At 40.5% G+C, this 26727-nt stretch overlaps 1 protein-coding gene across 6 annotated transcripts in view; it reads left to right on the forward strand.

Moving 5' to 3' along the window:
* Positions 1–26727, forward strand: part of carmil3 (capping protein regulator and myosin 1 linker 3) — a 105943-nt gene that overhangs the window by 13531 nt on the left and 65685 nt on the right. For all 6 annotated transcript variants that reach the window (XM_085438063.1, XM_085438059.1, XM_085438058.1 and 3 more), the window contains exons 3-10: positions 4039–4089; positions 6057–6116; positions 6198–6319; positions 9489–9583; positions 10010–10080; positions 10250–10323; positions 20921–20996; positions 24265–24353. In XM_085438063.1, coding sequence (XP_085294189.1) covers positions 4039–4089; positions 6057–6116; positions 6198–6319; positions 9489–9583; positions 10010–10080; positions 10250–10323; positions 20921–20996; positions 24265–24353 — 638 coding nt within the window. The remainder of the gene's footprint in view (positions 1–4038; positions 4090–6056; positions 6117–6197; positions 6320–9488; positions 9584–10009; positions 10081–10249; positions 10324–20920; positions 20997–24264; positions 24354–26727) is intronic.

Genomic DNA, 26727 nt, shown 5'->3' on the forward strand with positions numbered 1-26727 from the left:
TCACCCCGGTGTGTGTTTGTGTGCGAGTCTTTTGGTTTGTTTTTTTAATGCCCTTGTGGCCGAGCCAGAAATACCGCAGGCGGCCGAATCTGGCACTGATCCTCTTCTTGTTCCCTTCAGAGGCAATGCCGCAACACACACGCATACACATTTACACGTACAAGACCCAGAGACACACTTTGATTTGCGCCATCTCGTTTGAAGTGCAAGACCCAGAGCTTGACAGCTTATGATTAATATAAGCCCCCGCCCTCTGCCCTCTCTGCCTCGTGTGCACGCGAACACACAAAGCAGTGTAGAGATGCGTTTGTTGCTCTGTGCGTGTACTGTACACGCGGTCCTCCGCAGTGAGCTTCGGGGGCCAGCCTGCTGGCTAGATCTTTGAACTAGAGCTTTGACACCGTGCCATCACTGCAAGGGCACTTCTGGACTCCCCCAACCCCTCACCCCCCATCATCTTCGCCTTCTAGTCCTTCTCTCGCGTTACTTCCACATCACTTTTAGAGATTGTCGCCTGCTGTCTGCCTGGCTGACCAGATCAAAAAAAAAGAAAAAAGTTGACCATCTCATTTCAGAGGATTTTCTGGGTGGAAAACGAATCTTTCTGCAGCTTTTAGGATTTGTGATTGATCTGCGGAATAGAAGGTTTGCCAGAATGTCACCTTCTATTGTGGGAGGGGGTCAGGGCAAGGTGGGCAGGATTCTGCTTCTGGCTCATCATACTTGACATTAGCGTCACTGCTTGTGCCAGCTGATACTTATTATCTTTATGCTTCAGAAACTGCTTCAGAAACTATTGACTTTCTTTTTCTTTTTGGTTACTTAGGACAACCCATTTATTTATGTGATTGTCGAGGAAGAGGACGGACAGGACCAACAGTAATTTTCTCCATCCATGACTGACAGACGCTCATGTACGATGGTTGCAGTTGATGGATACATATATATATATATAAAACATGTATTTTAAAGCCATGTTTTTATTTTGGGTGCTCAAATGCAACTGCATAATGATGAGATACAATTAATTCCCATTTTTGATTCATTTAAATTCACATACAGAGATCAAGCACAGCAGAGCAGCTTTTCTACCCAAAGCACAAAGTGCACCGCACCTGCTACTTAGCTAGAAACACATTCACTCATTCAAACTTCCTGAATCAATAACATTGTTCTTTACTTGCTTTGAGTTGTAAGACAAGTGCTCAGGGACTGTCTGCGAAGTGAAACACTGAAAAAGATAATACACAAATATTGAATAATCTGACTTGCTGTAGAATACAGTGTCATCAGAAGCTGTTGAAGTATAACCTCCTGGCTTTGGTGCAATCAGCTGATAATTTCCTCGTTGCCTGTTATTTCCGGATAAGATGACATTCACGAGTGGCAGAGGTCGATATGTGTGCTGTGTCGGACTGTTTTAACAAATTTGAGCAAATTTAATGACTTTAGAAGGCTTTAAACATTATTTTTTGTATTATAAATGTCCCTTGTATACCAAGGAAGCAAACAAGACAAACAAGAAAGGAGAAACAACATTGGTATGGATATCTGTGCATCTCTACTTAACAGTGATTGATTTAAACAGCACCGTAACTCTATAAGATGGTCTCTTATTTGCTTCTATCTTCCACCAGTTATTTTCATTGTTAATCATTCTGCCACATTATCTTCTCCTTTCATTAGATCCCTCGCAATACAATGAAAGCCCAAGGTGATTATCTTCCTTTTTATCCTTACCACCAAGCACAAACCCAGAGTTATCCACCTTACTACATAATATATTAAAAAAGGGGAAAAATTTGAATTTTCAGTTTCTACTTGACAATCAAAATATTTGCCTTTTCTCCCTTTTTTCTCCCACTGATTGACTTTTATTAATCGACAGCTGTTGCTACGGTACTGCTACACCACACAAATTACTAATATGTACACCTGTGAAAATGTCAGCCTCCCGCTAAGCCGTGTGTGACAATTACGGCAGAAGATATAAATTATCATTCAGATTGATATGGGTGACAGCTTTCGGGGCGGTGGGGAGACTGACAGGACTGGCTGCTGCTCAGCTCTGAACGTTGGGCCATTCTGATTAAGCTGTCTAAAATATTAAAGTGAAGCACTTTGAAGTATTACTCTGGAACTCTGACTATTGCTTACTACCGTCTACCACTCAGTTGCTATCTAGCTACAATATAGTGTGGGCTGTTAAATGATGCAGGAAGCTAACTGAAAGGCTTATTGAGACTGACAGGCTGTTGTCTCCGTTGCTTTTCGCAAACGGCAAAAAGACTTGAACCTCGCCGACTTTATAAACAATACAGCGTGCTTTTTGACTCTCTTTAAACGCAGTCGATGCGGCGCGCAGACAACAGCTCGTCCAAGTTACACAACACATAATTAGACGGCTCATAAAACCTCAAAACAACAGGGATTTTTTTTTTTTTTTTTTTGTAGAGGATTATTGGGTGCATTTTCCCTTCACTGCTGCACACGTCCCAGCCAAGTAAGCAAAAAATAACCAGAGTATTGATTTGTCTTTAATGATGCCTCGATAGCCTGTAAATGATATAACAAGAGAGGAGAAATCCTATGCAAGAGACTTGCTTCAGCATCGGGGGATCAAATCAGCGCCCATCAGTGAGCCTGCATTATTGATGCCTTTGTTTACATGATGAGACCTTCTGTCAGGTAGCAGGATTTTATAGTGGTGCATCTGTCGTCCACGTCTTCATTATATATACAGTATTTGCGTCTCAACTTTTGTCCTTTTTTCCCCCTCCTTCTGTGTGCTTTCCCTCTGGATTTATATGGGAAATTTGTGGAGGAGCTGTGATTGGACTCCTTCTACAAAGGCCTCTCATCAAGCTTAGTGCAGCCTCTCTTCTCTGTTGGAGCCTGTTATGGATGCCTATATATTTAAGACACAGGGTTGATCTGTGAGATGAGCTTTGCTGGGAGTTGGTGAAGTATGGTGGAGGAGAAGACTTAATTATTTGGAGGGAAAAGTGGTGTCTCTGCCCTTCTATCGCCTCCTCTATCTCTCCCCTCTCTCCCTGTATCTCTTTGTATGTTTCATTTTCTTTCTTCCTCTCACTGCCACTCAGCAGGGCGCCATTAGCCATTCAGCGCAGAGAGGCCTTGAGGAATTGAAAGTGACAGAGCAGAAAAAAGAATAGAAAAACTGAAACAGGAAAGGAGACAGGGGACTTGGGAGAAGGGGGGAGGAGAGAGGGGTGAGGGCAAGAGGGGTTGGAGTGAGGTGTTAGGTGGGAGCAAACCAGGCAGGACACAGTGCCACATTGGGAGATGGGAGGGGGGGTTAGGGATTAAGCAAGAAAATGAACACATTTCCATGGAGATGAAGAGAGAAATCAGAGGAATGAAAGGATGGAAGGGAAGGAATTATGGACAAGACAATTTGAAAGCTGGCTGAAAAAGAGCATGGAGACAGTGGTCGAGAGTTAGAGACGCGGCTTGGAAGGGCTAGAGACGCGCAGTGCATGCATGCATGTATTGAGTATGCTAATTATGGAATTTCTGAATTATGAATGAGATTAATTGCATAGGCAGATGTGAATTTATTCACATTTTCTTTCTCTTAATTTACCCCAGACACTTTTAAATGGTAATGGCTTTTTTCTGACAAAAGCACAACTCTTTTTGCTTACTCTTCCTCTGTCTTTTTTTTGTCTTCTCCCTGTTATTTCACCAGTATTCTTGCCGGGGCGATGAGGCGTCTGTTGAATAAGTACTACTTAGTTCCATCACCACAACTTGGCACGATAAATTGGACTGTGAAATGACTTGCAGTCCCGCCATCATATGTCTTTGACACACATACGCACACGCACGCTCACGTGCTGTCGTCATTAGCTCACTAATGTCTAGGGTGCTTAGCATGACTTAGGAGCCATTTGGATGAACTGCGGAGATGATTTGCTCTCTTTATGGGATGTTTGTGCTGTGCCATTTTTTGCTGCGATTTGCATTTTGCATTTCCTGCTGTCTGACAGAAATATAAATGTGTTCTCCCCTCAGGTCCTGGCAACATGGAGACTGTATCTCTTTGCTGTCAAAGTGCCCACCAAGGTAAATGTTCCCCCGCTCTCAGTGGAATTTTATGGCTTTCACTTGCCAGCCTTGATCTCATGGTAATTCGCAGAAAATGTGACAAAGAAAAAAAAATCAAAGGCTTTTCAGAGCAGGAGAAAAGAGATAACGATGATGACTGCAGTGATGATGTTATAGGATGATAGTAGTAATGATGACAATTACAATGTAGACGACGAGGGGCAGGTGGGATAAAACTAAAGCAGCAGTTTGAGGATGTAAATATAGTTTTTAGCTTGCAGCCAGTAGCTAAGATGCAGCTGGTCACCTTTGCTACTGGCTGTTTCAACAATACACTGTATATAAAAGATACAACAAACTTCTGGGTCACAAAAGTGAAGCCAGTAGTGCCTTAAACCTGTCTCCCTGAGGTGCCTCATTGGGTCAAAGTCTGTGGGGAAAACAGCCCCACTTCTCACTTTCTTAATGATCTCAGTAAACACTTTCCTTATGATTTCTTGATCTTTTAAGTGTCAATAGTCCCCACTGGAGTAAAGCGGAGAATAAAATGGAGTGTGCTTCAGGGTACACTCAACTTAACGCTTCAAGTTGGCACATTAATAACCAGTGGGTGATGTCCTGGTGGTGCTAATCATCCTTTATCTACAGTTTATGTTTTGAACACCTTGATTGGTTAAAGTAGGAGGACTGTAATGCCTTTTAATAGAGCCAGGTTAGCCATTTGTCCTTGCTTCCACTATTTGTGCAAAGCTAACCTAATGCATATTTTTTTCTTTTTGCTAATACACTTAAGGTGGATGCAGTCAAGATGGTGCCACCAATTAGTTCTAATTAAGCCCATAAATAGATTTTGATCAGCCATCTTTGTGGGTTTGAAAGTGGATGAATAAGAAATCGAGCTACATTACACAGCCATTCATCAGTGACTTATAGGAAACCCTAAAAGATAACCCAATTTATTATCTTTATTACTCTGAATGGGACCAAAATTAAATTTAAAATAAATGAGGTTGTGTTCAATAAGACTTGAAACTCATCTGGATAGTCTTTACTGATGTCATAAACTTAAAGAGAAATAGGGTTGTTTCTATACTATCATACTAATGTTTTGCCTCCTGGTGGTCATTATTAAGTAAAATAATTCAGTGGACTTATGGCTTCACTTTTTTACCCCTAAACGGCTTCCATCTTTAATATACAGTCTGTGATATCACTACAGACATAGGAGTAGTATCTCATCTAGCATGACTGCAAATACATTTCTTAAAATGTTTTTTTATTAGCCAGTACTAGTAGTGATCCCATTTCAAATTGTATTTGTTTGGCCATAATAATTTTCCATCATCACAGCACTGTGCTCACTAGAAATGATGAGCAGTGAATTGATCAGAAGGGTTGTAAGCAAGTCAGCAAATCATCAGGGCGATGATTCTCTCTCACATGCACAGCTGTAGTAAGAATCTGGGGCAGAGATTAGGCTGCTGACCAGCTGACTTGCAGCGGAAACACTTTTGTGCAGGACAAACATAACAGAAAATTCCAAAAGAAGGTATTTAGTCTGAATTTTAGAGTAGATCTATTGAATTGCCGCCAAAGTCGATCAAGATAACAGTTCAAGCTAGATTGGAAGGCATCCACTAGGTTGTCAATAATCCCTTTCTGCAAATTTGCACATCTAACCACTACTTATAGGTGGTGAGTGAGAGCGAACAGTTTCAGATGTAATTTTACTGGTCAGCCTGTGTTTTCTCTGAAGTTTAAGAAGCCTTGGTGTGTGTGTGTGTGTGTGTGTGTGTGTGTGTGTGTGTGTGTGTGTGTGTGTGTGTGTGCTTCCAGCTTCATTTGAGTTTTCCTTTTGAGCAAATTGGCATCATCAGAACTCAGAATCGTCTTTATTCTGTGCAATATTTTGTGAACAAAACAAGCTGAGATTAGGTAACATAAGGATTTTGTTTGAGCTTGTGATGCATCTCTGCTTCTCTCAGGTCGAGGTCACCTTCAATTTTTTGGAAATCAGAGCAATGAACACCTACCCAGAACACCAGGTGAGAGCGGCGCTTCCTGCCAACTGTACCGTCGTAGCAGCGTTGACTCTCATGGGATTAAAACTGTCATTGTCGATACAGGTAATCATCGATACAGACAAGACCACCTACTCGCTGAGGCTGCAGACCCAGGAACAGCTGGATCACATGGTCAGCCACATCAACTACGCCCTCTCCAGAGTCTTCAACAACTCAATTTATGCGTAAGCAATGTCAAGCGTCGCCATCCTCGAGCAAAGTGCCGAAGCTTTCTGTTTTTGTGCTTTATGTTGCTGAGCAGCAAAGGCAAGTTGTCCCACGTTAACAGACTTTGACAGTGTGTTGGCAAGTTGGCAGCTTCACTTTAGGATTGCTTTCCTCTTTAACAGCCAAAAATCATTCTTATCTTGCAGTAGTTTCCCTCCAACCCATTTCTGTGTCATTGTAGACTCTTACACCTAGCAATCACTGGGCTTAATTTGCCAGCTGACACTGAGTAGGCTGCTACCGCGAGGCACGGTTTCGTTTTCTTGCTGTTTACGTAGTACTTTCAGTCAGTAGATGCTGTCGCCTCAACCCTGAAGTCAAAAGAAACACATTCTTATGCCGATGAAAATCCTACAGCGGGCACTGAACGTCCTCTACGCTTTAATCTAAAGCGGTAAAGCGCAAAGGATGCACACAATGAAAAGCCCAGAAAGTTTTGTCCCGCAGTCATTAGAATGTATGAGGAGGAAAGGAAGGCACAGAGTTTGTTTCCCTCTCTCTTAGTTCTCATCTACAATTTCTGAGAGCACTGGGATTGACTGTGCTCCACTATTGACCTGCACAAGGCTATCTCTGCACTTTATCATCGTTCAGAATAGCTCTTTTCCATTAGGGCCGCGGCAGATGATTGCTTCCAGTGAGGACATTTAAAGAGAAATAAAGAAAGGGGAGAGAACACAGGGAGGAACCTTGTGTTGTGGATTTAATTGTGCGGCCCGGTAACTGATTGGTACACGATGCAGATAGTATCTAGAGAGCGTGCACGTATGCACGCTCTGGGGCGGATGATGATGATTGCGGAGATAAGGCAGGGATTAAGGTCACGGATGTTGTTGGGTGTTGTGTGTGTGATTTTGTTGACAAATGCGATTAAGGATGGTGTGTGTTGAATTCCACAGTGTAACGGTGTAATCCTATCAAAAAGCCAAAGCAGGTACAGCCGCAGTACTATGTGTGAACACAGTATTTGCTTTCTGATCCATCCCTACACGCTCTGCTTACTTGTTGTTTCTTTCTGATGCAAGTAAGGCAGAAAGGTAGAAAAGGTGGATGAGCTATGTTTTGCAGGAGTTCATTTGAGATCTCAATGTTTAAGTCAAATTTCCTTTTAATGTCCTAATTTCACTGGACGTTGTGTAAGGATGTATCATTATGATACCTACCAGGGTGTGAGCCTGCTGGGAATACGGGTTATACTCATTCATTCGAACCTTGGTGCATCCTTGTGTCTTTGTATAGTCTCTTGGGCACTACAGTACTCCGCTTAAGCCACTGGGAGTTCAATGTCTTGCTTAAGGACTCTTTAGCAACAGCACCAAAGGAAAGAAGTATAATATTTAGAATGTACTTTTCCCTAAACCTCTAACTGATACCAGAGGCCTTCTCATTACAAAAAATACTCATTAATAATCCAGCCGTGTGCCTCTCTCCATAAAATATAGATGACAAATATACTTATTAGGTATTGTTGCAGCAGGGTTCGTGGATTTATAGTGAACCATCTCAATGGGCCACATAGAGCCCACTTTGATCAAAGAAACTCTCATTTCACATCAGATTAAAAATAACTACTTAACTAACTATACTTTTAATGCTATAGGTGTTTAACTAAGAGGTTTACCTTAATTACTGTTGTGTAGTATGAATAGCAGGGAAGTTCTAAAACTTGTGAAAATACAGTTGAAAGTCTAAAACCTATGCCTGCCTTTAAATTTCCAAAGGTGTCAGGAGATTGGAGTCTTAGCTGGGCAGATACTGGCCCCTGGGCCTTATGTTTGACACCCTGCTCTAACTCTGTGGGAGGGTGGGGCTTATACCAGTTGACATGTTACCAGTCTATTACAGGAAGACAAATGATCATTCACGCTCACAATCACATTTATGGCCACTTAGCATCACCAATTAGCTAAATGTGCATGTCTCTGGACTGTGAGGGGAAGCCGGAGGACTGGGAGAGATGCATGCAAACAAACAGTACCCAGCCTGCTGATGGATTTAAACCCAACATTTCCACCACTGTTCTGCCCTATAATGAGGCAAATCTCATTTTTATCTGGGTGCCATTGTTGCTGGTTAATCTGACAGGGAGAAACCTGAACCAGCTCAATCTAATAAAAAGAAATCCTAGCTAAAATGAAAGGTTCGGCTATTTTCACTTTATGTGCGTTCTGTAGCAGGCGTCTTTATTTAGTCAGAGGTTGTTTAGTCGTAGTATTACACCACAGGATGCCTAACACATGGACTTATTGCCTTTAAGAGCTGAGTTTGTTGGCTGCACACTAGCTGAATGTCCTGTCCCTGCTCTTTCCACACATTTCCTGGCTTATCTCTACTGCATTATATGAATAAAGGCCAGACTAGACTATGGTTTAGAGCAGGGGTGTCAAACTCAAATACACAGTGGGCCAAAATTCAAAACTGGAACAAAGTCGCGGGCTAACGTTAATATTTATTGAAATATATTTATTCCTCCAGATATAAGAATGAATCTTTTCTTATGGACTCAAACACGTTTTGCTGAAAAACTGAATATGGAACAAGCAAAGCTTAATACTAAACAATATATATATTAGCTGTATAATACCAGTAGGCCAGCTCTAATAGTAATTTGGTATGGCTTCGCGGGCCAAATGTAAGTAGGCTGCGGGCCAAATTTGGCCCGCGGGCCAGAGTTTGACACCTATGGTTTAGAGGATTGCCATGAATGTAAGTATCCTGCTTAAATTATGATTCACATCAAATGAGCTTTTCAGTCAGATCAATTACAATTTTGTTTTAGTACAAATGTACAGTTGTTGATTGAATGCAGTACATACAATTACAATTATTAATTATTTAATAAGCATTTCACACATTAAGCTTCTTTTCTTATTGTCAGTTGAAATTGAAATTGTTTTTTCACATCTTCCCCCACAAAGAGGATAGAATTTTAAATGCTGGATAACAGTTTAGTCAACTGCAATCAAAAATGTACATATTAAATGACTATAATTCCATTCAACTTCACATGTACCTTGTGTTTCATTCAAATCTGCACATGATGGCCTGGGAAGCTCTAAGATGCACTTTGGCGTCATCATTGCCAGCACGAGCTAGCTCTGAATCTCCTTCCTCTCTTTGTTTCAGCCCTCCTATTTGTCGAGCAGAGGGAGAAATGCCCGATGGGAGTCACAAGTTTTCACCGAACTCTGAGTCATCATTAGATCCCCAGAAAACTTGTGGTGAGAGCCCTGCTACCTTTCTAACCACATCTCACACGCACATTCATACATGCAGCACTTCAGAGTCCATTCACACGCTGACTCAGTAGCTCACAGCAAACCATTTTGGAGACTTGTCCATAAGTGGGTCAGAAGACCAAAGTTACTGGATGCACTTGCTTTCTGCTAGTAATCCTATTAATCTACAAGAAGAGCTCCTTCATGGTTCTGTACTTTCATCTCACCTCAATATTTACAGCTAATCTCTCCCTCTCAGCTGACTATCTCTGTCTCACTCTTTTTGACTCCCTCTTTCATCTCTGGCCTGCACCCTCTCCCCTCTTCGTTTCTCCATGTCTTCTCCGCTACTTCATTCTGTCCTTGCCATTTCCGATCTGTCATGGTCTAGTTTGAATTGACTTGTTGTCCTCTCCTTCGTATTTTCAGGAGGTTTTTCTGAGACTTATGCAGCTCTCTGCGATTACAACGGTATTGGCTGCAAAGAAGAAGTGCAGTGGGTGAGGAAAGCATACTCGCAGAACAAATCCACTTGTGTTTGTTGTCTATATTACCTTTTGTAGATTGCTATTCTTTGTAGAGTGGAAAATATATTTTTCATGATACTGTCTCATATCTATCTCAAACTCTGTCTGTTATTGTTTGTTTCCCTCCTCCTCTCTGTTCCAGGATGTTGACACAATCTATCACTCTCAGGACAACAGGGAGTTCAACTTACTGGATTTCAGCCACCTCGACAGCAGGTGAGGTAGTTTACTGACATTGTGGCCATGCCTAGTCTTAGTACAGTGTGGGAGCTCGCACTGATTTGAACAGCTCAATTAACTAACAAAGTTAGTTGCAGAGAGCAAATGGACACATTAACACAAACTCATTGTATTTGATATTCATTAGTTCTGCTGGAGTTAGTCTTTGGCAGATGTATGTAACCCACAGACATCAGCCAGGCGTTTGGCACGCTCACTCGTGCTGCTTTGCCAGAATCGGTCTGCAGCCACCTTTCTTTTCCTACTGATTTAGTGGGTTTTTTCTTCCTTTCCAGTCTGATATGGAATACCCGTCAAGCTACATTTCTGCACAAGTCAAGGCCGTTCCACTGAACGGCTCAGTATAGGTGTAGTTCTACACCAAGTTTTGCGTATGAGTGTGCAAAATCATTTCATTTGAAAAGATTCTCACAGGGATCACTTAGTTCCCAGATGGTTCCCACATACATGTACTTCACGTGATCAAATTAGAGGCAAGTACAGAGAAACTTTTGCCAGTTCAACAGAGGAAGGCTTTCTAGGGTGAAAGTCAGCAAAATCAGTTTTCAAGTGAAGGGCAGCAGATTTTGAGCTATTTATGGCCTGCAATTTTACCCGCTAGCCATCCAATTCACAGGTCCACGGAAACCACATTGCTTTATGGGCACGGATCTTTTGAAATGAAATAAGATATAGACCTTTTTTTTCCTGCTCTCTTTTCTCTTCACCTAATCAGAGTTGAAGTGGGAGGTTTTACAGAATTATCCATTTGCTCCTGCTGGAGTTCAGGGTTACAGTTCTCTAATTGGTCTCTGGATGACAGCTTACAAAATCATCTCCTCGTGTAGAGAATGAAAAGTTTGTATCAGCTCAACCAAATTCTTCCCTGCTCTCGAGGCCCAGTTTGACCTTTTCATTCTGTCAACATAGAGAAGAGGGAAAAAAGAAGACATTATTACCAACATGCGTGAACTGATTTATGGCTCTGAACTGTAGAAGATAAGAAAACTGCATAAATTGATTATGGGTCCAGAATTACCATCTCACTGGGTTTAGGTGTGTTGTAAACAAATGTAATAAAGCGGTCGACGGGGAATTGAAAGTCAAAACTCAGCACTTAAAACTAATGGTGATTTTATATCCCAGTGCTCTGGAGTAAAGACCAAAAACAATAAAAACACATCTGTGTTCTTGGGCTTTATGAGTGCCTTGTAGTTTTGGAAGAGGTCTGCATTTTATTTTGCATCACGGTGGACTGTTTTTTTTTTTTCTTCTTCTTCTTTTCCTGTGTGTCTCTTCAGCTGTCACTGTTCATCTTTCCTTACACGAGAGCGGCTATTTGTCTAACAAGACCCTCTGTGGTTAAAATTTTGAGTGCACTACTCTTCTGTTGACTCTCTGGCTCCCTTTCCCTCCTGTGCTTCTGTTGGGTTTTGTTAGAAGTTTGCTAAGATCTTAGATGATGTGGAATGAAACACCTTCAGAGGCAGAATCCACAACTTTAAGATGCCATGTGTGCTCTCCTCTACTTCCCTGCTGGTACCTTTTTTTTGTCTGTGTGTGCGTCTACTTTTTCAGACGTATAGTGTCGGAGCGCAGAACTTGCCCAACTGATACGATCATAAAAGGATTTGACAGCTGACATGCAAAAGCAGAATTCAGACGAGCTTATTTTTGTTTCAAGATTCATTTATTTATTTGTTTTGTCCTTAAAAAGCCCAGAAGTGTATGTATGGTTTCTACTTTCTTGTGTAGCAACAGCACTTCTGACTTAGAAAACATATTCACATTTAAAAACGTAGATCTCATCATAGGAGTGAAACCTTGCTATGGTGGTAAATCAAAAATCCATTCATAGAAACATGATTGCAGCAGAGGCTCATGAATATATTTATGTCTTTCGCATTGAGAGCCCAAATCGCTGCCTTTCTGTTGTTTTTGTTGTTGTTTGTTTGTTTTTTTGTACAATTTCTTCATATTCATTGTGATAAAGTGGGAGCTGCCTGCCCGTACTGTTTTTCAAGATCTTCCTTCAGCATATTGTTCCCATGAGCCCAGCCTGTATCAAATCACGGCTGATAAAGGAAGCGAAGAATATCACAAAAAAAAAAAATAATAAATGCAGGAAATAATCAAGAAAGTCTGTAAAATGGCCACACAAACGATGTAAGAATGGGTTGTTCCGTGATCATGTGCCAGAGGCTATTTGTGGTGCATTACTCTTTCCCTCCCTTCCTTGTCCTTTCACATTTCTATTCCCTCCATCTCCCCCGATTGATCTCATCTACCGTTACCGCGAGCGACAGGGCGATGCTTTTTCTGCTGACTGCTGTCTGTCCAAACACAGACTGTGCTCACTCGTGTTGACTGAAAACGGACACCTTTTTTCAGGGCCCGTCTCGTCCTCGTCATCTTTGCTTCCTGTATTGGCTCCCCATTCGTTCTCCTCGGCTGAGTCGCTGTCACTCTGGGTTCTGTGTGTCTACTGCAAAGTCACAAATAGGTGGAGTGTGTGTGAATTTGGGTAGAGATTCTGTGGTTTCATACAGTTGCTTGTTTGGCGAATGAGAGAGACAGAGAGAGAAAAAACTGTTACGCCTTGCTGACTCAAGAACATGTAGAGGCACCTCTTGGATTGACAGTCCACCCTCTGCGTGCATACACACATGCTAATAAGCGCTTGTCTATGTAGAGTGTCCAGCTGCTTTCCAACTTTCTGACTGGTTTAATTTTTCCTGTTACTAAAGTTGGACTCCATAACAAGCCGGGCCATCTGCCCCACCTGTCACTATTACTGGATCTGAGTTGTGTTTAGAACGGAGTTAAACTGTAACTTTGATTCATTGCAATGCAGCACTTTCATATGCTTTGAATGGAGCTTTCTTCCTGCTGGAGCGGCTGATAGGATTTGCTTTATTTTTGCAGCACTTAGAAGACTTTGAATTTTATTATGGTTCAAATAGTTACTGTCAAGATGTCAGTCAAGATGATGCTAACGCTATCAGACTGTTAGCCTAGATTAACCACTTAGACTCTGTTGAAAGGTTACTTAGCACCTGTAATGCTGATAAATGACCTTATAGAGTATTTTCATTAATATATTGTTTGGCAAGTAGTGGAGTCTAAGGAATTTTGATCGTCAGTTTGATGCCCAGCCAAGATTTGGTTATTTTAAAAATCCACATTCAAATAATAGATTTTCATAATTATTTATGTTCTGTTAGCTGCTGCTTGGTTGTTGTGTTTATGGTTTCCCAAACATGTATGTTGCCAACAAGGAAGATCCGGAGTGCCCTCTGATGGGCAAACTATGCGACATCAACTTCAATAAAATGGTTGAAGGGCATTTCTTGTATCTATTGTTTACATTACTTTTGAAATTTTCATGTATTTGACGTTGAAAATGCTTATACTGATAGATCGGTAAATTACCACCAATGTACGATAAATCTGATCGGTCGATCAAGAGTTTTCAATCTTGGTACTTTATTAGTCTTCCTTCATGATAGTGATCAAAGGAGCTTGGAAAGAAAAGCGTCTGGACTTCTTTAAGTTGCTTGAAGACGTTTCACCTCTCATCCGAGAAGCTTCTTCAGTTCTAAGGTCAAATGGTGGAGAGTCCCAGATATAAACCTAGTGGGAGTAACCCCCCACCGAGGGACAAAAGGACCCCCTGATGATCCTCTAATCGCCTGAGCCAAGGTGGGAAACTGGGCGTGGGTCCCAATCAGCCAGAGTTTCGGGTGTGTTCATTGTGAAACCTGGCCCCACCTTATCATGCGAATTCCTGAGGTCAGATGGCCCAGGATGTGAGTGGGCGTTAAGGCGTCTGGGAAGGGATCTCAAAACTGGATTATAGATGGCAGAGAGTTGGTGTCGTAAACCCCCGCCTCTGTTCAAAGATGGCCGCTCACAGTGGACATAGATGGCTTCTTTCACTCCTCTTTCAAACCATCTGTCCTCTCTGTCCAAAATGTGAACATTGGCATCCTCGAAAGAGTGTCCTTTATCCTTAAGATGCAGATGGACTGCTGAGTCTTGTCCTGTGGAGGTGGCTCTTCTGTGTTGTGCCATGCGCTTGTGAAGTGGCTGTTTGGTCTCTCCAATGTAGAGGTCTGAGCATTCCTCGCTGCACTGTACAGCATACACCACATTGTTAAGTTTGTGTTTTGGCGTTTTGTCTTTCGGGTGAACCAGTTTCTGTCTGAGCGTGTTGCTGGGTCTGAAATGTCATGCTTGGAGAAAACTCTCCTGAGTTTCTCTGATACACCGGCTACATAGGGGATGACAATGTTGTTGCGTCTGTCCTTCTTATCCTCCCTCGCTGGTGTCTGGTCTTCTTTTCTGTGCCTCTTTGCTGACTTTAAGAACGCCCATTTAGGATAGCCGCACGTTTTGAGTGCTTCCTTTACATGTGTGTGTTCCTTCTTTTTTCCTTCAGGCTTAGAGGGAACATGTTCTGCCCGGTGGTGTAGGGTCCTAATTACTCCAAGTTTGTGTTCCAAAGGGTGATGGGAGTCAAAGAGGAGGTACTGGTCCGTGTGTGTGGGCTTCCGGTAAACTTCGATGTTGAGTTTGCCGTTCTCTTCAATGTGCACGGCGCAGTCCAGGAAAGGCAAACAGTTGTCCTTTGTGTCTTCCCTGGTGAACTTGATGTTTTTATCCACAGCGTTAATGTGCGCAGTGAAGGATTCCACTTCTTGTGTCTTGATTTTGACCCAGGTGTCGTCCACATATCTGTACCAGTGGCTGGGTACTCTTCCTTTGAAAGAGCCAAGAGCCTTCCTTTCCACTTCCTCCATGTAAAGGTTGGCTACAATAGGTGACATGGGGGAGCCCATGGCACAGCCATGTTTTTGTCTGTAAAAGCCTTCGTTGTACTTGAAATATGTAGTGGTGAGGCAGAGGTCTAACAGTGTGCAGATCTGATCGGGTGTGAAGTTGGTCCTGTCCTCCAAGCTGTCTTCTTGCAAGAAAACAATTAAGCATACAGTACTTTGCAAAAGTCTTAAGCTATCCTCTTTTTCTTTATATTTTGCTAAGAATGGGAAATAGTGCAGGAGTTTATTGAAACCTGAACGGCATGAACTCTCTTAGGTAGCTTTCATGTAATTAGTAAGGAGTCTTCAGGAATAGTTCTCCGGGCTTCTTTGGAGGTTGTTTGCCTTTGTTTCTGTTCTCTGTCAAGATGCTTCACTGCTTCAGTAATGTTGAGATTTGGGCTCTGGAGAGACCAATGATAAATGAAGCTGTTGCAGTCAGATTCATTGGTCAGTGTTAAGCAGCTTAACAAACAAAAAATAGTCTTCTGAAAATGGTCAGATTCAAGTGTCAGGTATAAGTGAAAATCTTACGTCTTAAGACAAACTTTTAATTAAACCAGGAAAACTATTTCTTAAGACCAATTTCATGAAATTTCACAAAAAACAAAACAAAACAGGAAATGAGGGGTGATCATGTTTAGAATGATTTACCCAATGCAGACTCAAGGCACAGAATTAAAGAACAGAAAACAAACATTTATTAAGGCCAGGCAGACAGTTCAAAGGCAGGTGAAAACCATAAATCCAAACTGGAGATCCATGAGGGAAAACAGAGGTGTGTAAACAGTAAGATGCAACAAAGCCCTTAGGGTAGACAAAGGCTATAAATACACTCTACATAACTAGGGTAATGGGAAACACTGGGGTACACAGCTGGAACTAATTGGGGAAAACAAGACAAGGGAAGCAAAACTAAATACAGCACACATGAAACAAGACACTATCAAAATAAAACAGGAAGTAACTGAAAATAGGAACATTAACACAGTGAAGGAGACGTAAGAAGACCCGGAGAGTATGGGGGAGGCAGGATAAACTGAAGGAAGAAATGCAATATTAACAAACTATAACCCTGAACAGAAACTAGACAGCAAAACTAATAGCACTCTGTGGCTATAAATAATACATTTATAGTTTAAATAATAAATAATGATACATAATAATATAGTGTAAATAACAAACCCCAACCAGCAAAAGGAATAACACAAAATCTCTGAATAATACATGAAAAGTAAACCAAGAACCAAGATAAAACGAACAACCAACAGAACTAGAAAGTGCAAAATTAAAAAACACTGGCTCTAAAACCCAGGACCATGACACAGCCTGACATGTCTTAAGAAAAATAAGGGCAATTTTCAACTGTGTCTAATTTTTTTCCACTTTCTGCCAATCTATTTTCATTATAAAGAAATGTGACTGTTGTAAATCAAGGAAATGTGCATACACAGCTTCTTAGCTTAATTACCTACTTTGTGTGGTATGCAGGTTGCGGGTACAAAAGAAGGCTGTAAAACTGACAAAAAATCAGACCTCTGCCTAGATAAAATTAATAGTTTTGGACAAGCAATTCTATGACATGATCCGTTCTTAACAGCCTGCAACACAATGCTTAATGGTCCAGAAATTATGGCTTCCTCCTAGTCAAATTGGACCCTTTGGCCTGCTAGTTCTGGCCCACAGTCTGTATGTTTGACATCTATGTGCTCCAATTATATTCTCTAAAGTACACCCAGTAACAAGAACCTAATATTTTCCAACTATGCTTGTGGAAGAACTGTATACAGTTAATTCCACACATTTCTGGGCACTTTGTTTTTTGTAGTTATTTTAGCCATTTACCAGAACATGAAGCTATAGTTATGAGTTATTGAATATGAATATTTGCTTAAAGTGCACATGTTCTCTGTCTTTTAACAGAAATACTGCATGCAGCATTGAAGAGTTATAGACATTTTTCATTTCAGGCACTTAAATGTAATTGGACAAATTACCATAATCATAAATTAAACTGTTATTTTAATGCTTTATTGACAATTCCTTGCAGGTAATAGCTGCTTAAAGTCTGGGACCCGTTGACATCACCAAACTATGGATTTGCGATGCTTGATCAGGCCTTTACTTAAGCTGTCTTCAGTTGTTGTTTGTCCTTGCTTCCTTGTGTTTTTGTTTTTCCTTCATTGTAATCGATGTTTGATTGGGTTAAGATGAGTTGATTGACTGCCCTTTGCATAATTGCCCATCATGACCTTTAAAAACCCTTCTGGGTAGTTCTTGCAGTGTTTGTCTGTCTATACCGTGAATCGCTGTCCAGATAACTTTGCTGCACTTGGCTGAATCCAAGCAGAAGTTTTAACTCTCCTCCTCACAGTTTACTCATCTGTTAACATCATCAGTTAACACTAGTGACCCAGAGCCATGATAGACCACACGTGCCCACGTATCACACTTTCTTCATTGTGTTTTCTAGGGGTTGTACTATGCCTCCGTTCATGAGCTTTTCCAAGCCCTCTCCATGCTTTTCTCTTTCCTTCAGTCATTTTGCCACAGGAAATCTTTTCATCTGTGCAAAGGAGCCAGTTTCAGAGCTGGTCTGGCTTTTTTAGATGTTTTTCGTCAAACTCTTATCTGGCCTTTCTGTTCCGAAGGTTATTATATTCTGAATGGATTTTTCTTTGCTATGGAAAGGATCCTCCTGTCAAGCACCACTATTATCTTCAGTGGAGTTCAGCCTTTCCTGTGGACAAATACATGTTTATCAGTGAGTGTGTGTATATATGTAAACCTAATTATTATATATTATCCAGTCCTTAAAATCCTCTCTTGCCTTTACCCAAAACTGATTTCGCAGATAGAAGTGTGCAGTCGATAGGGCAGGACTATCTGTAAAAACAATCATCTGATCGAACTTGAACACTCTTTAATTTTGTTTTAATGTATCGAATTTGGCAACAGGACAATAAAAAACAACAACAAAAGTGACAGTAATTGTGATCAAAGCTAAGCAGTGGGAAGAGCAGGCATATTCCTTTAAAGAGACCAGCTCAGCCTTATTGATATTGTACAAGTTGCATAAAACAAATTTCAAGTTGCTGTATTTTCCAATTTACATATCCATATCAAAAATGATAAATAAATAAATAACATAAATAAATAAATCGTGAACAACAATAACTCTTAACCTGCGATGCCTTAAAAAAGCTTCATATAGAATCTGATATTTGAAAAGTCCAACTGTTTAACGTATTTGTGAAAAAGGTCCCACATCATGTTAAATTTCTGTCTGAAGGCCCTTAGCTGTTTCAAAGTAGAGCAGCAACACATACTAACAGCTTCTCTTATCCATTGAATATGTAGGGGCGCTATGGGAGATTTTCGCTTAAGTCGTGTTTTACATTTAGGCAGTAAAGTAGCAAAGGCAGTATAAAAAACACAATCCATCAGAGCATTAGGTTCCACTGGTTTTCCAGTGATATTTGATCAGGATCCAAAATTTCTTCACAGAAGTGCTGCAAAACCGTGCAAGATCAAAACATGAACGTGATTTTCCTGGGACTTGACAACACCTGTCACAAGTTAGGTTTGTCTTTATAAAATTGAGAAATGTTAAACTTCGTAATAAATGTAAGCGGTGCATGCTTTTAAATGGAGTTAATCCAAAAAGATGATTTATGTGCATTATGAAGGGCATGTTTTGAAAGATTTCAGGGAAACCAGATGAAAGGAGGGATTCTGAGAATAAATACAGTATATGAAATCATTCCTTTCTAGTTCAAGTATCGAAAACCTGGACACTAAGGGAATGTTTTGCTCATAAATCTACAGATTTGTAAATATCTAAAGAAATTATGTTTAGGTTATCCAACTTTATCAGACAACTGATGGAAAGGGGCAAACGTTTTATTAATATAGAGATATTTATATGAGGTTGGGCCAAGTTTGAAATGATTCATCTGTTAAATATGGACGAAAGACATGATTTACAGTTACAGGAGCAGATATTGAATATGTTTGGCTATGAAAATTGTGCTTGGATTGCCTCCAGATTCCCAGCCTTATTATACTAAAGACAATAATGTCTTTATTATACTCAGAAGAGGAACTTTTCATGGAGTGAGCTGAGGCTGACAGAGATACCAACTCACGAGAAGCAGCTTCCATTGTAAGCCAAACTGATGACAGCCAAAATGAGTCAGATTGCAATCAGAATTGAGTTATTCTTAAATTATTAGTCCAATAATGAAATTTAATATTTGGTAAACCCATAATTTTTGGTAATCCCAATTTTTTAAAACTGTTTGTAAAAATTGCTGTCTAACCTGTGGTGTGTTTTTATTTCAAATGGAGTCCTTGATAACAGATCACGAAATGCTCAAAATACAGTATTTATGTGCATTTATACTTTATTTTCCTTTTTGGTTAGTGAGGAAGAATAGTCCTGGCAGGCGTAAGACAGCTAAAGTAGAGGGGTTCCTTTGACACCTTTCTCTGTGATTGCTCCAACTGTATCTTGGTAATCCTGTTTTTCACACTTTATTTCCTCTTCACTGGTTAGAAAAGTAGTCTCTGAAATGTTATTGTTAAAGGAAAAAGCTTCGGGGGGTGTCTATTCCTGACCCGTATGCAGGAAAATCGGTCAAGTATCCATGTTGATATCGATGTGCATTTTCCCCAGAGCACTGTAAGAAATGACTGTTGACTGGCCACTCTGCTCTCTTGCCTCTAATTCCTTCTTGCTGCAGATGACTGAAGTTTGAAAGGGATAAAGTTTCATATCCCTGTCCTAAACCTAAAACGATCCAATTAAGGACATAAACTGCAGCAGATTGACCCACTGTGCCACCGCGTCCGCACGTACCAGTACAAATTGACACATAAACACCAACACGCTGCACGACTGAGCTGGATCATAGAGGTCAATTACATGTCCTGCTGTCAAAACATGAATCAGACAGTGCTGATGAATCTTGACGTGTGCATCATCTGCTCGCTTGCACAGACTTGGCCGTGTTTGTCAGAATGGACTGGTCTGACGGCTGTCATGCTAATGAAAAAAGAACACAGCCTGTAGCCATTTTATTCCTCTGAGATAAACTGTAATGTCCTGGTTACTGCAACAGAAACATCCTTGGTCCGATTACACTCTTTCCTCCTCCTTTCCCCCCTTTCACTCTGTGTTTTCCTCCGTATCATCCTTTCTTCGTCTTTCCCTGTGTGTATTCGCTTTCTCTGTGCATCCCTTCTCTCTGTGTTGCTGCTTGTTTGTCAGATGATGTATAGCAGGTGTAGCAGCAGTACGGCCATAGTTGGACCTTGGAGGATTCTAAATAACACCCTCTCTCGCTCTCTCTGTTCTCTCACTTTCTCCCTCCCAAACGCATACACAGGATCATCTGTGGGCTCTATGTCTGGGTGTACAGTAGTGGATGTAGCAGTGTTTGAGGTCTGTAGTTGGGATCAGAGTGTGGCTTTATTGAATAATCCACTGACCCGGCCATCGATCTTTACATCTCTCTCTCCTTTCCTTTTTTTCCATTTCACTCTGCTTCTTCTCCTCAGCAGGACTGCAGTATCAGTCATCTTTTAGAAAGCAGCTCTGCCCGTGCTGTTCTCCCTGTCACAATGATAAACTGCTTTTTACTAAATGCAGAGCATAGAATAAGTTTGGCCTGAGATAATGCAAATTTATAGATCAATGGGATCAAATGGTTTTGAGCAGATGGAGTTTGCTAATTTAAAGTTTTGAATTTTATCTGTCATCTTCTTTCCAGGGACTTGGCAGTGATTGTGGCATCCATTGCCTACAACACCTGGTTCACCAAGCTGTACTGCAAAGACATGCGCATAGTAAATATCTTTTTTTTTAAATCTCCCTCACTTAAGAATTGTCTCTCCAGATGTAGACAAACAATGTTTGTAAATGTAAACGTTTGCTCTCTTGTGTTGTCTATTGATTTATTATTTTATTAAATCAGCTTGTCTCTTTGGCGTTTTTAGAAAATTATCATTTCTTTGTGTTTCTCAAAACACTTAATAGTTACCATGCTAACACTAAATTGTCGGAGCATTACGGCTACCTTAGTCAGGAGCTTCCTGGAGTGATCTGAGTCCTAAACTCCATCTGCTTCAGGTCCCAAAGTCAAACGAACACTGTGGCGTCACTGAGAGTTAAAAACTGTCTTTCATCTTTAATAAAATGATCAGCGTTGCTGCTTTACCAGGTGTAACAATTAAGTTTAACATCCTGGCATCATGAAAACAGAATCTATTAAATTTAACAGAGTTAGAAGTTAGCAGGAAGTTAGCTCGCTAGTTTGCACCTAAACATGATATACCATGTTCTGACTGAGAGATTTCTGAAAAAATTAAAACGTACAGCTCTGCTATCACTTCCAACATAAATGAAGACAGGAAACTAAACAGTAGTGACATTTGTAGGGTTACTGAAGTTGGACTAGCTGGTATATAACATTGTGCTACGTGATCGCTAGCGACACAGCTATGTTAGCATAACATAAACACAGTGATGCTGGAGGATGAATGCTAATTTTTTCCACTCGATAAAAGTTAACGTGAAGGTTCCCGATGGTTAGGGACAAATACAATCGCGTGGCAGGATGCTGTAAACTATGGGGCGCCGTTTGTAAAGTTAAACATGCTGAAATTAACGGCAACATTTTTCCACATTTAGCTCAAAACCTTACAAAAACATGTTTTTTCGAGTAATTTTTTACAACATTTAGTAAAATATTTGTAACTTTTCATCAAATGTTAAATATTAAATCTAAATGTTAAATCTAAATGTTAAATGTTAAATCTAAATGTTAAATGTTAAATCTAAATATTATATTTAAATCTAAATGTTAAATGTTAAATCTAAATGTTAAAAGTTAAATCTAAATGTTAAATGTTAAATCTAAATATTATATTTAAATCTAAATGTTAAATGTTAAATCTAAATGCTAAATGTTAAACCTAAATGTTTAGGCTAATATGCAAATGTATTGTATGGATCAACGGAAATACCAAAATAAAAGCTTCCCGAAAACCTCCGGTGCAAAATCGTGTCTGTTCTCTTCCTCGCTTCTCCCCGCCATGTGCTGCTTCACTTCTTGCCTACGAGCATGTCCAGCGATTTTGCTGGACATGTGCTGCAGCGATTGTGAAGTGGAGACTGCAGCTGCTAAGAGTGCACTACTGCTAAACCTTTGGATGGCCGACAAAATGGATCTTCCGATGTTTTCAGCTAAATCGCCGGACGTGCTTTCTCATGGTCGGGTTATGGCTGAATTCCAGTGGAATGACGGTCCCGCCATAATAGACGTTCCAGCCATGTGTTCCAGCCCTAAACCTAACCTTATCTAACTATAACCTTATTCCTAACCTTTACTAGCAGTTAAATGACGTAAAATAGTGTTTTCCAAAGCGATTTTTAGAAAATGAACGAACGTGTAGATTGAGTCCAAACGGTTCTCATGTGCTCTCCTTTTTCTGTTGCCGTAATTTAGGAACGTGTTGGGTACCCGAAAGCATAAAATGTTGACAATTTGTCACCTAGCGAAAATTATTATGCTTTGGGAGTGAGAACGTGTCTGACCACTACCGGCACACTTTTGCACCGAAGGTTTTCGGAAAGCTTTTATTTTGGTATTTCCGCTGATCCGTGCAATAAATTTGCATGTTAGCCTAAACATTTAGATTTAACATTTAACATTTAGCATTTAGATTTAACATTTAGATTTAAATATAATATTTAGATTTAACATTTAACATTTAGATTTAAATATAATATTTAGATTTAACATTTAGATTTAACATTTAAGGGTGATCGTGGCTCAAGAGTTGGGAGTTCGCCTTGTAATCGGAAGGTTGCCGGTTCGAGCCCCGGCTTGGACAGTCTCGGTCGTTGTGTCCTTGGGCAAGACACTTCACCCGTTGCCTACTGGTGGTGGTCAGAGGGCCCGGTGGCGCCAGTGTCCGGCAGCCTCGCCTCTGTCAGTGCGCCCCAGGGTGGCTGTGGCTACAATGTAGCTTGCCATCACCAGTGTGTGAATGTGTGTGTGAATGGGTGGATGACTGGATATGTAAAGCGCTTTGGGGTCCTTAGGGACTAGTAAAGCGCTATATAAATACAGGCCATTTAACCTTTAGATTGAATATTTAACATTTAGATTTAACATTCAAAATTCTGTTTTAAATATGAAAAGTTACAAATATTTTACTAAATGTTGTAAAAAATGACTTGTTTTGAGCTAAATGTGGAAAAATGTTGCCGTTAATTTCAGCATGTTTCACTTTACAAACGGCGCCCCATAGTAAACCGACCAAACGTCAGTTAGGAGAACAACTGAGATAATCCATCCACAATACGAGGTTAGTCATTAATATACTGCAACAACATGGGAATAGAGTGGCTGTGAGAGAATTAAACATTAATGAATCAATGGTAGGGAAGTGGAGGAAGTAAGAAGAATGAGCTGAGTAAAGTTTGACTTATCTGACTGTTTTGTTTCGCTTAATGCGCCTTATAATGCGATGTGTCTTATGGTCCAAAGAATATGGTAATTTATTGAAACTTTATCATAGAGTTAACTCTTATTTTTAGTCTCAACAAAAATGAAATGGTAATTATACTCATTATAATTAAGACACTGATTGATTTTGTGCCTATTCGAAGGCATTGTGTGTAAAACCAAAGATAAGATATGATTTGAAGTTCATTTAAAGATTTTTTTCTAACATCAGTCTATAGGCTTCCTCTTTAAAAGCAGATACAGGGCAGATACAGCACCTTATTTCCATTGTGCACTGGGTGGATTTACAGCTTGTTTTTTTTGTTTTTTTGAAAAAATAAATGAGTAGATCCTGGTTTTGGATCATTAGACAAAAAGTAATTTGTAGAATAGAGCATCAAGGGTTTTAGGAAACTATCATGGGCTTTTTTTTCTATTTATGTACTTAATCTTTTATAGGCACAACAATAAAATAGATGCAAAAAATAAATAAATAAGTTGTAGATTATTTTGTTACAGCCCTGCTTGTAGTTCACTTTTTCTGGCCTCCACTGCGGCTCGACACCACCACGTTCCACATGTGCTGTGTGTTTTTTCTGCAGGGGTCAGAGGTGGTGGACCAGGTTCTACACACAATCAGCAAGTCCAACAGTCTGGAGGAGCTCACTCTGGAGAATGCGGGACTCAAATCGTAGGTTTCCTATTTCCTGACATCATCATCAGCCCTACCCTCGCCTCTCTTAATCTAATTTCCTCTCCTTTTCTTCTCCTTGCCCCTTCACCTCTTCTCTTTTATCCTTTTGCACTCTCCAATCTTTTCTCACTCTTTCTCCTCCTTTGTCTCCTCTCTTTTCACTTACACAAGTCTTGTCTCACCTCTCCACCTAAGCTCACCTCACCTCTCCACTTCTCCTCCCCTCCCCTGCTGTCTCTCGCCTCTCTTAACCTCCACTCTTTCATCCAATAAAGCTCAAATAAAGCCTCCCCACCTATCTGCTTGTAGCAGGTGTATTGTGTCTCCATTGAAATAGATGTGAAATTTTGGGCTTCATCTGGCAAGACATTCCACCTTCTATGTATGGCTTGTATCATTTAGCAGAGCAGTTTTCTTATTTAGTATTAATTGAGATGAATTGGCTGCCCGAGGGCACGATGATTTACTGCAGCATATTGATGGAGTTTTTATACTTCCCCTGTGTTAAATCACTTCCAATAGAAAGGGTCATTTTTGTTGGAGGTGCTCTACAAGCACTATGCCAAAAGCTCTTACCTTCAACAAGAGAATAATAGACTTCAATACAATACAATATGTTAAGATACTCAAATAGTATATGATTTAAGGCACCTATACTGACAAATATAGTTTCTGATGTGGAATTTCAACACAGATTTCCGGCACAAATATAAAATGTCACTTTTCACTTGATTGTTTACTTCAAACATTAAAGGAGATCGAGTAATCCTGACTACATGAATGCTTGGAGATTTGCCTTGAAATAAATAGCAATTCTGCCCAAATAAAACTTTGGGAACAACATTGAATGTAAATGTTTTTTGTCTATTTTACCTTTTAGATCTTTGGGAACTCTACCTGTGAGATATATGTTTTGGTAACTGGTAAATCTTCTGGTGAAATTGTTGTGTCTACAATCAGAAATTAAGAGATGTACCTGCGAGCGGGATTTATAACAATACAGCTAATTTGGGACCCAGTCAAACTCCAGAAGTCAAACTAACTTGGAAACTTGCCTTGCTTTCAGGGCTGTAGGAGACATCTTGTTCCAAGTGGTTAAACTTCCACTAATGAATATGTGTATATATATATATATATATATATATATATATTAGGATGTTCCTGTGGGGTTTATAAATCTGCTACTGTATAATTAATTTGTTCTGCCATTGTGTACATATTGTTCTGTGGATGAGCAATATGTGCAGAAGTGTTGGGAAGCAGTGGACATTGATAAACATTAGCTTTCATTCTGAGTGGTGTTTGTAGCCGACAGACAAAAGTAAGTCAATTATTTACAGTCCTTGTTTCTCTCCAGAGGGAAATGTTTGACTCTTTACAAGTTAGATGGAGCAAGTTTACTAGCTAACTTTGCTTGGCTGTAATCTGTTCATCAGAGTTTTGTTCAAACTAGCCTTGGTCAGCTGAGAATAAGCTACCAATTGGCTAAAAGACAGAATAAGTTGTACTAGTGCATCTCAAAAATAGAAAATCTTGAAATTTTCTTGAAATTTTCTGTTTTTTTAAAAGATCAACTTATATAAATTCCATAATCTTTAGATGTAAACTGACTATTACACTGAACAAAAATATAAACGCAACACTTTTGTTTTTGCTCCCATTCCCCATGGGATGGACGTAGAGACCTAAAATTCATTCCAGATACACAATATAACCATCCCTCCCAAACAGTGGTCACAAATCAGTCCAAATGTGTGGTAGTGGGCACATCTGCTATATTGAGATAATCCATCCCACCTCACAGGTGTGCCACATCAGGATGCTGATCTGACATCATGAGTAGTGCACAGGTGTACCTCAGACTGCCCACAACAAAAGGCCACCCTGGAATGTGCAGTTTTTTGCGCTATTGGGGGTCTGGGGACCCAGAACCGGTCAGTATCTGGTGTGACCACCATTTGCCTCATGCAGTGCAACACATCGTCGCATGGAGTCTATCAGATTGTCAATTGTGGCCTGTGGAATGTTGGTCCACTCCACTTCAATGGCTGTGCGAGGTTGTTGGATATTCGTGGGAACTGGTACACGCTGTCGTATACGCCGGTCAAGCACATCCCGAACATGCTCAATGGGTGACATGTCCGGTGAGTATGCTGGCCATGCAAGAACTGGGACATTCTCAGCTGCCATCTGCCCTGAACAATGTGAACCATGATTCATCCGTGAAGCGCACACCTCTCCAACATGCCAGACGCCATCGAATGTGAGCATTTGCCCACACAAGTCTGTTACGGCGACGAGCTGGAGTCAGGTCAAGACCCCGATGAGGACGACGGGCATGCAGTTGAGCGTCCCTGAGACGGTTTCTGAC

Source organism: Copadichromis virginalis, linkage group LG18 (assembly GCF_057382275.1).
Source record: "Copadichromis virginalis isolate Kocher_CV1m ecotype Utaka linkage group LG18, C_Virginalis_male_GT1.1, whole genome shotgun sequence".
In the NCBI taxonomy this organism is placed as follows: Eukaryota; Metazoa; Chordata; class Actinopteri; order Cichliformes; family Cichlidae; genus Copadichromis; species Copadichromis virginalis.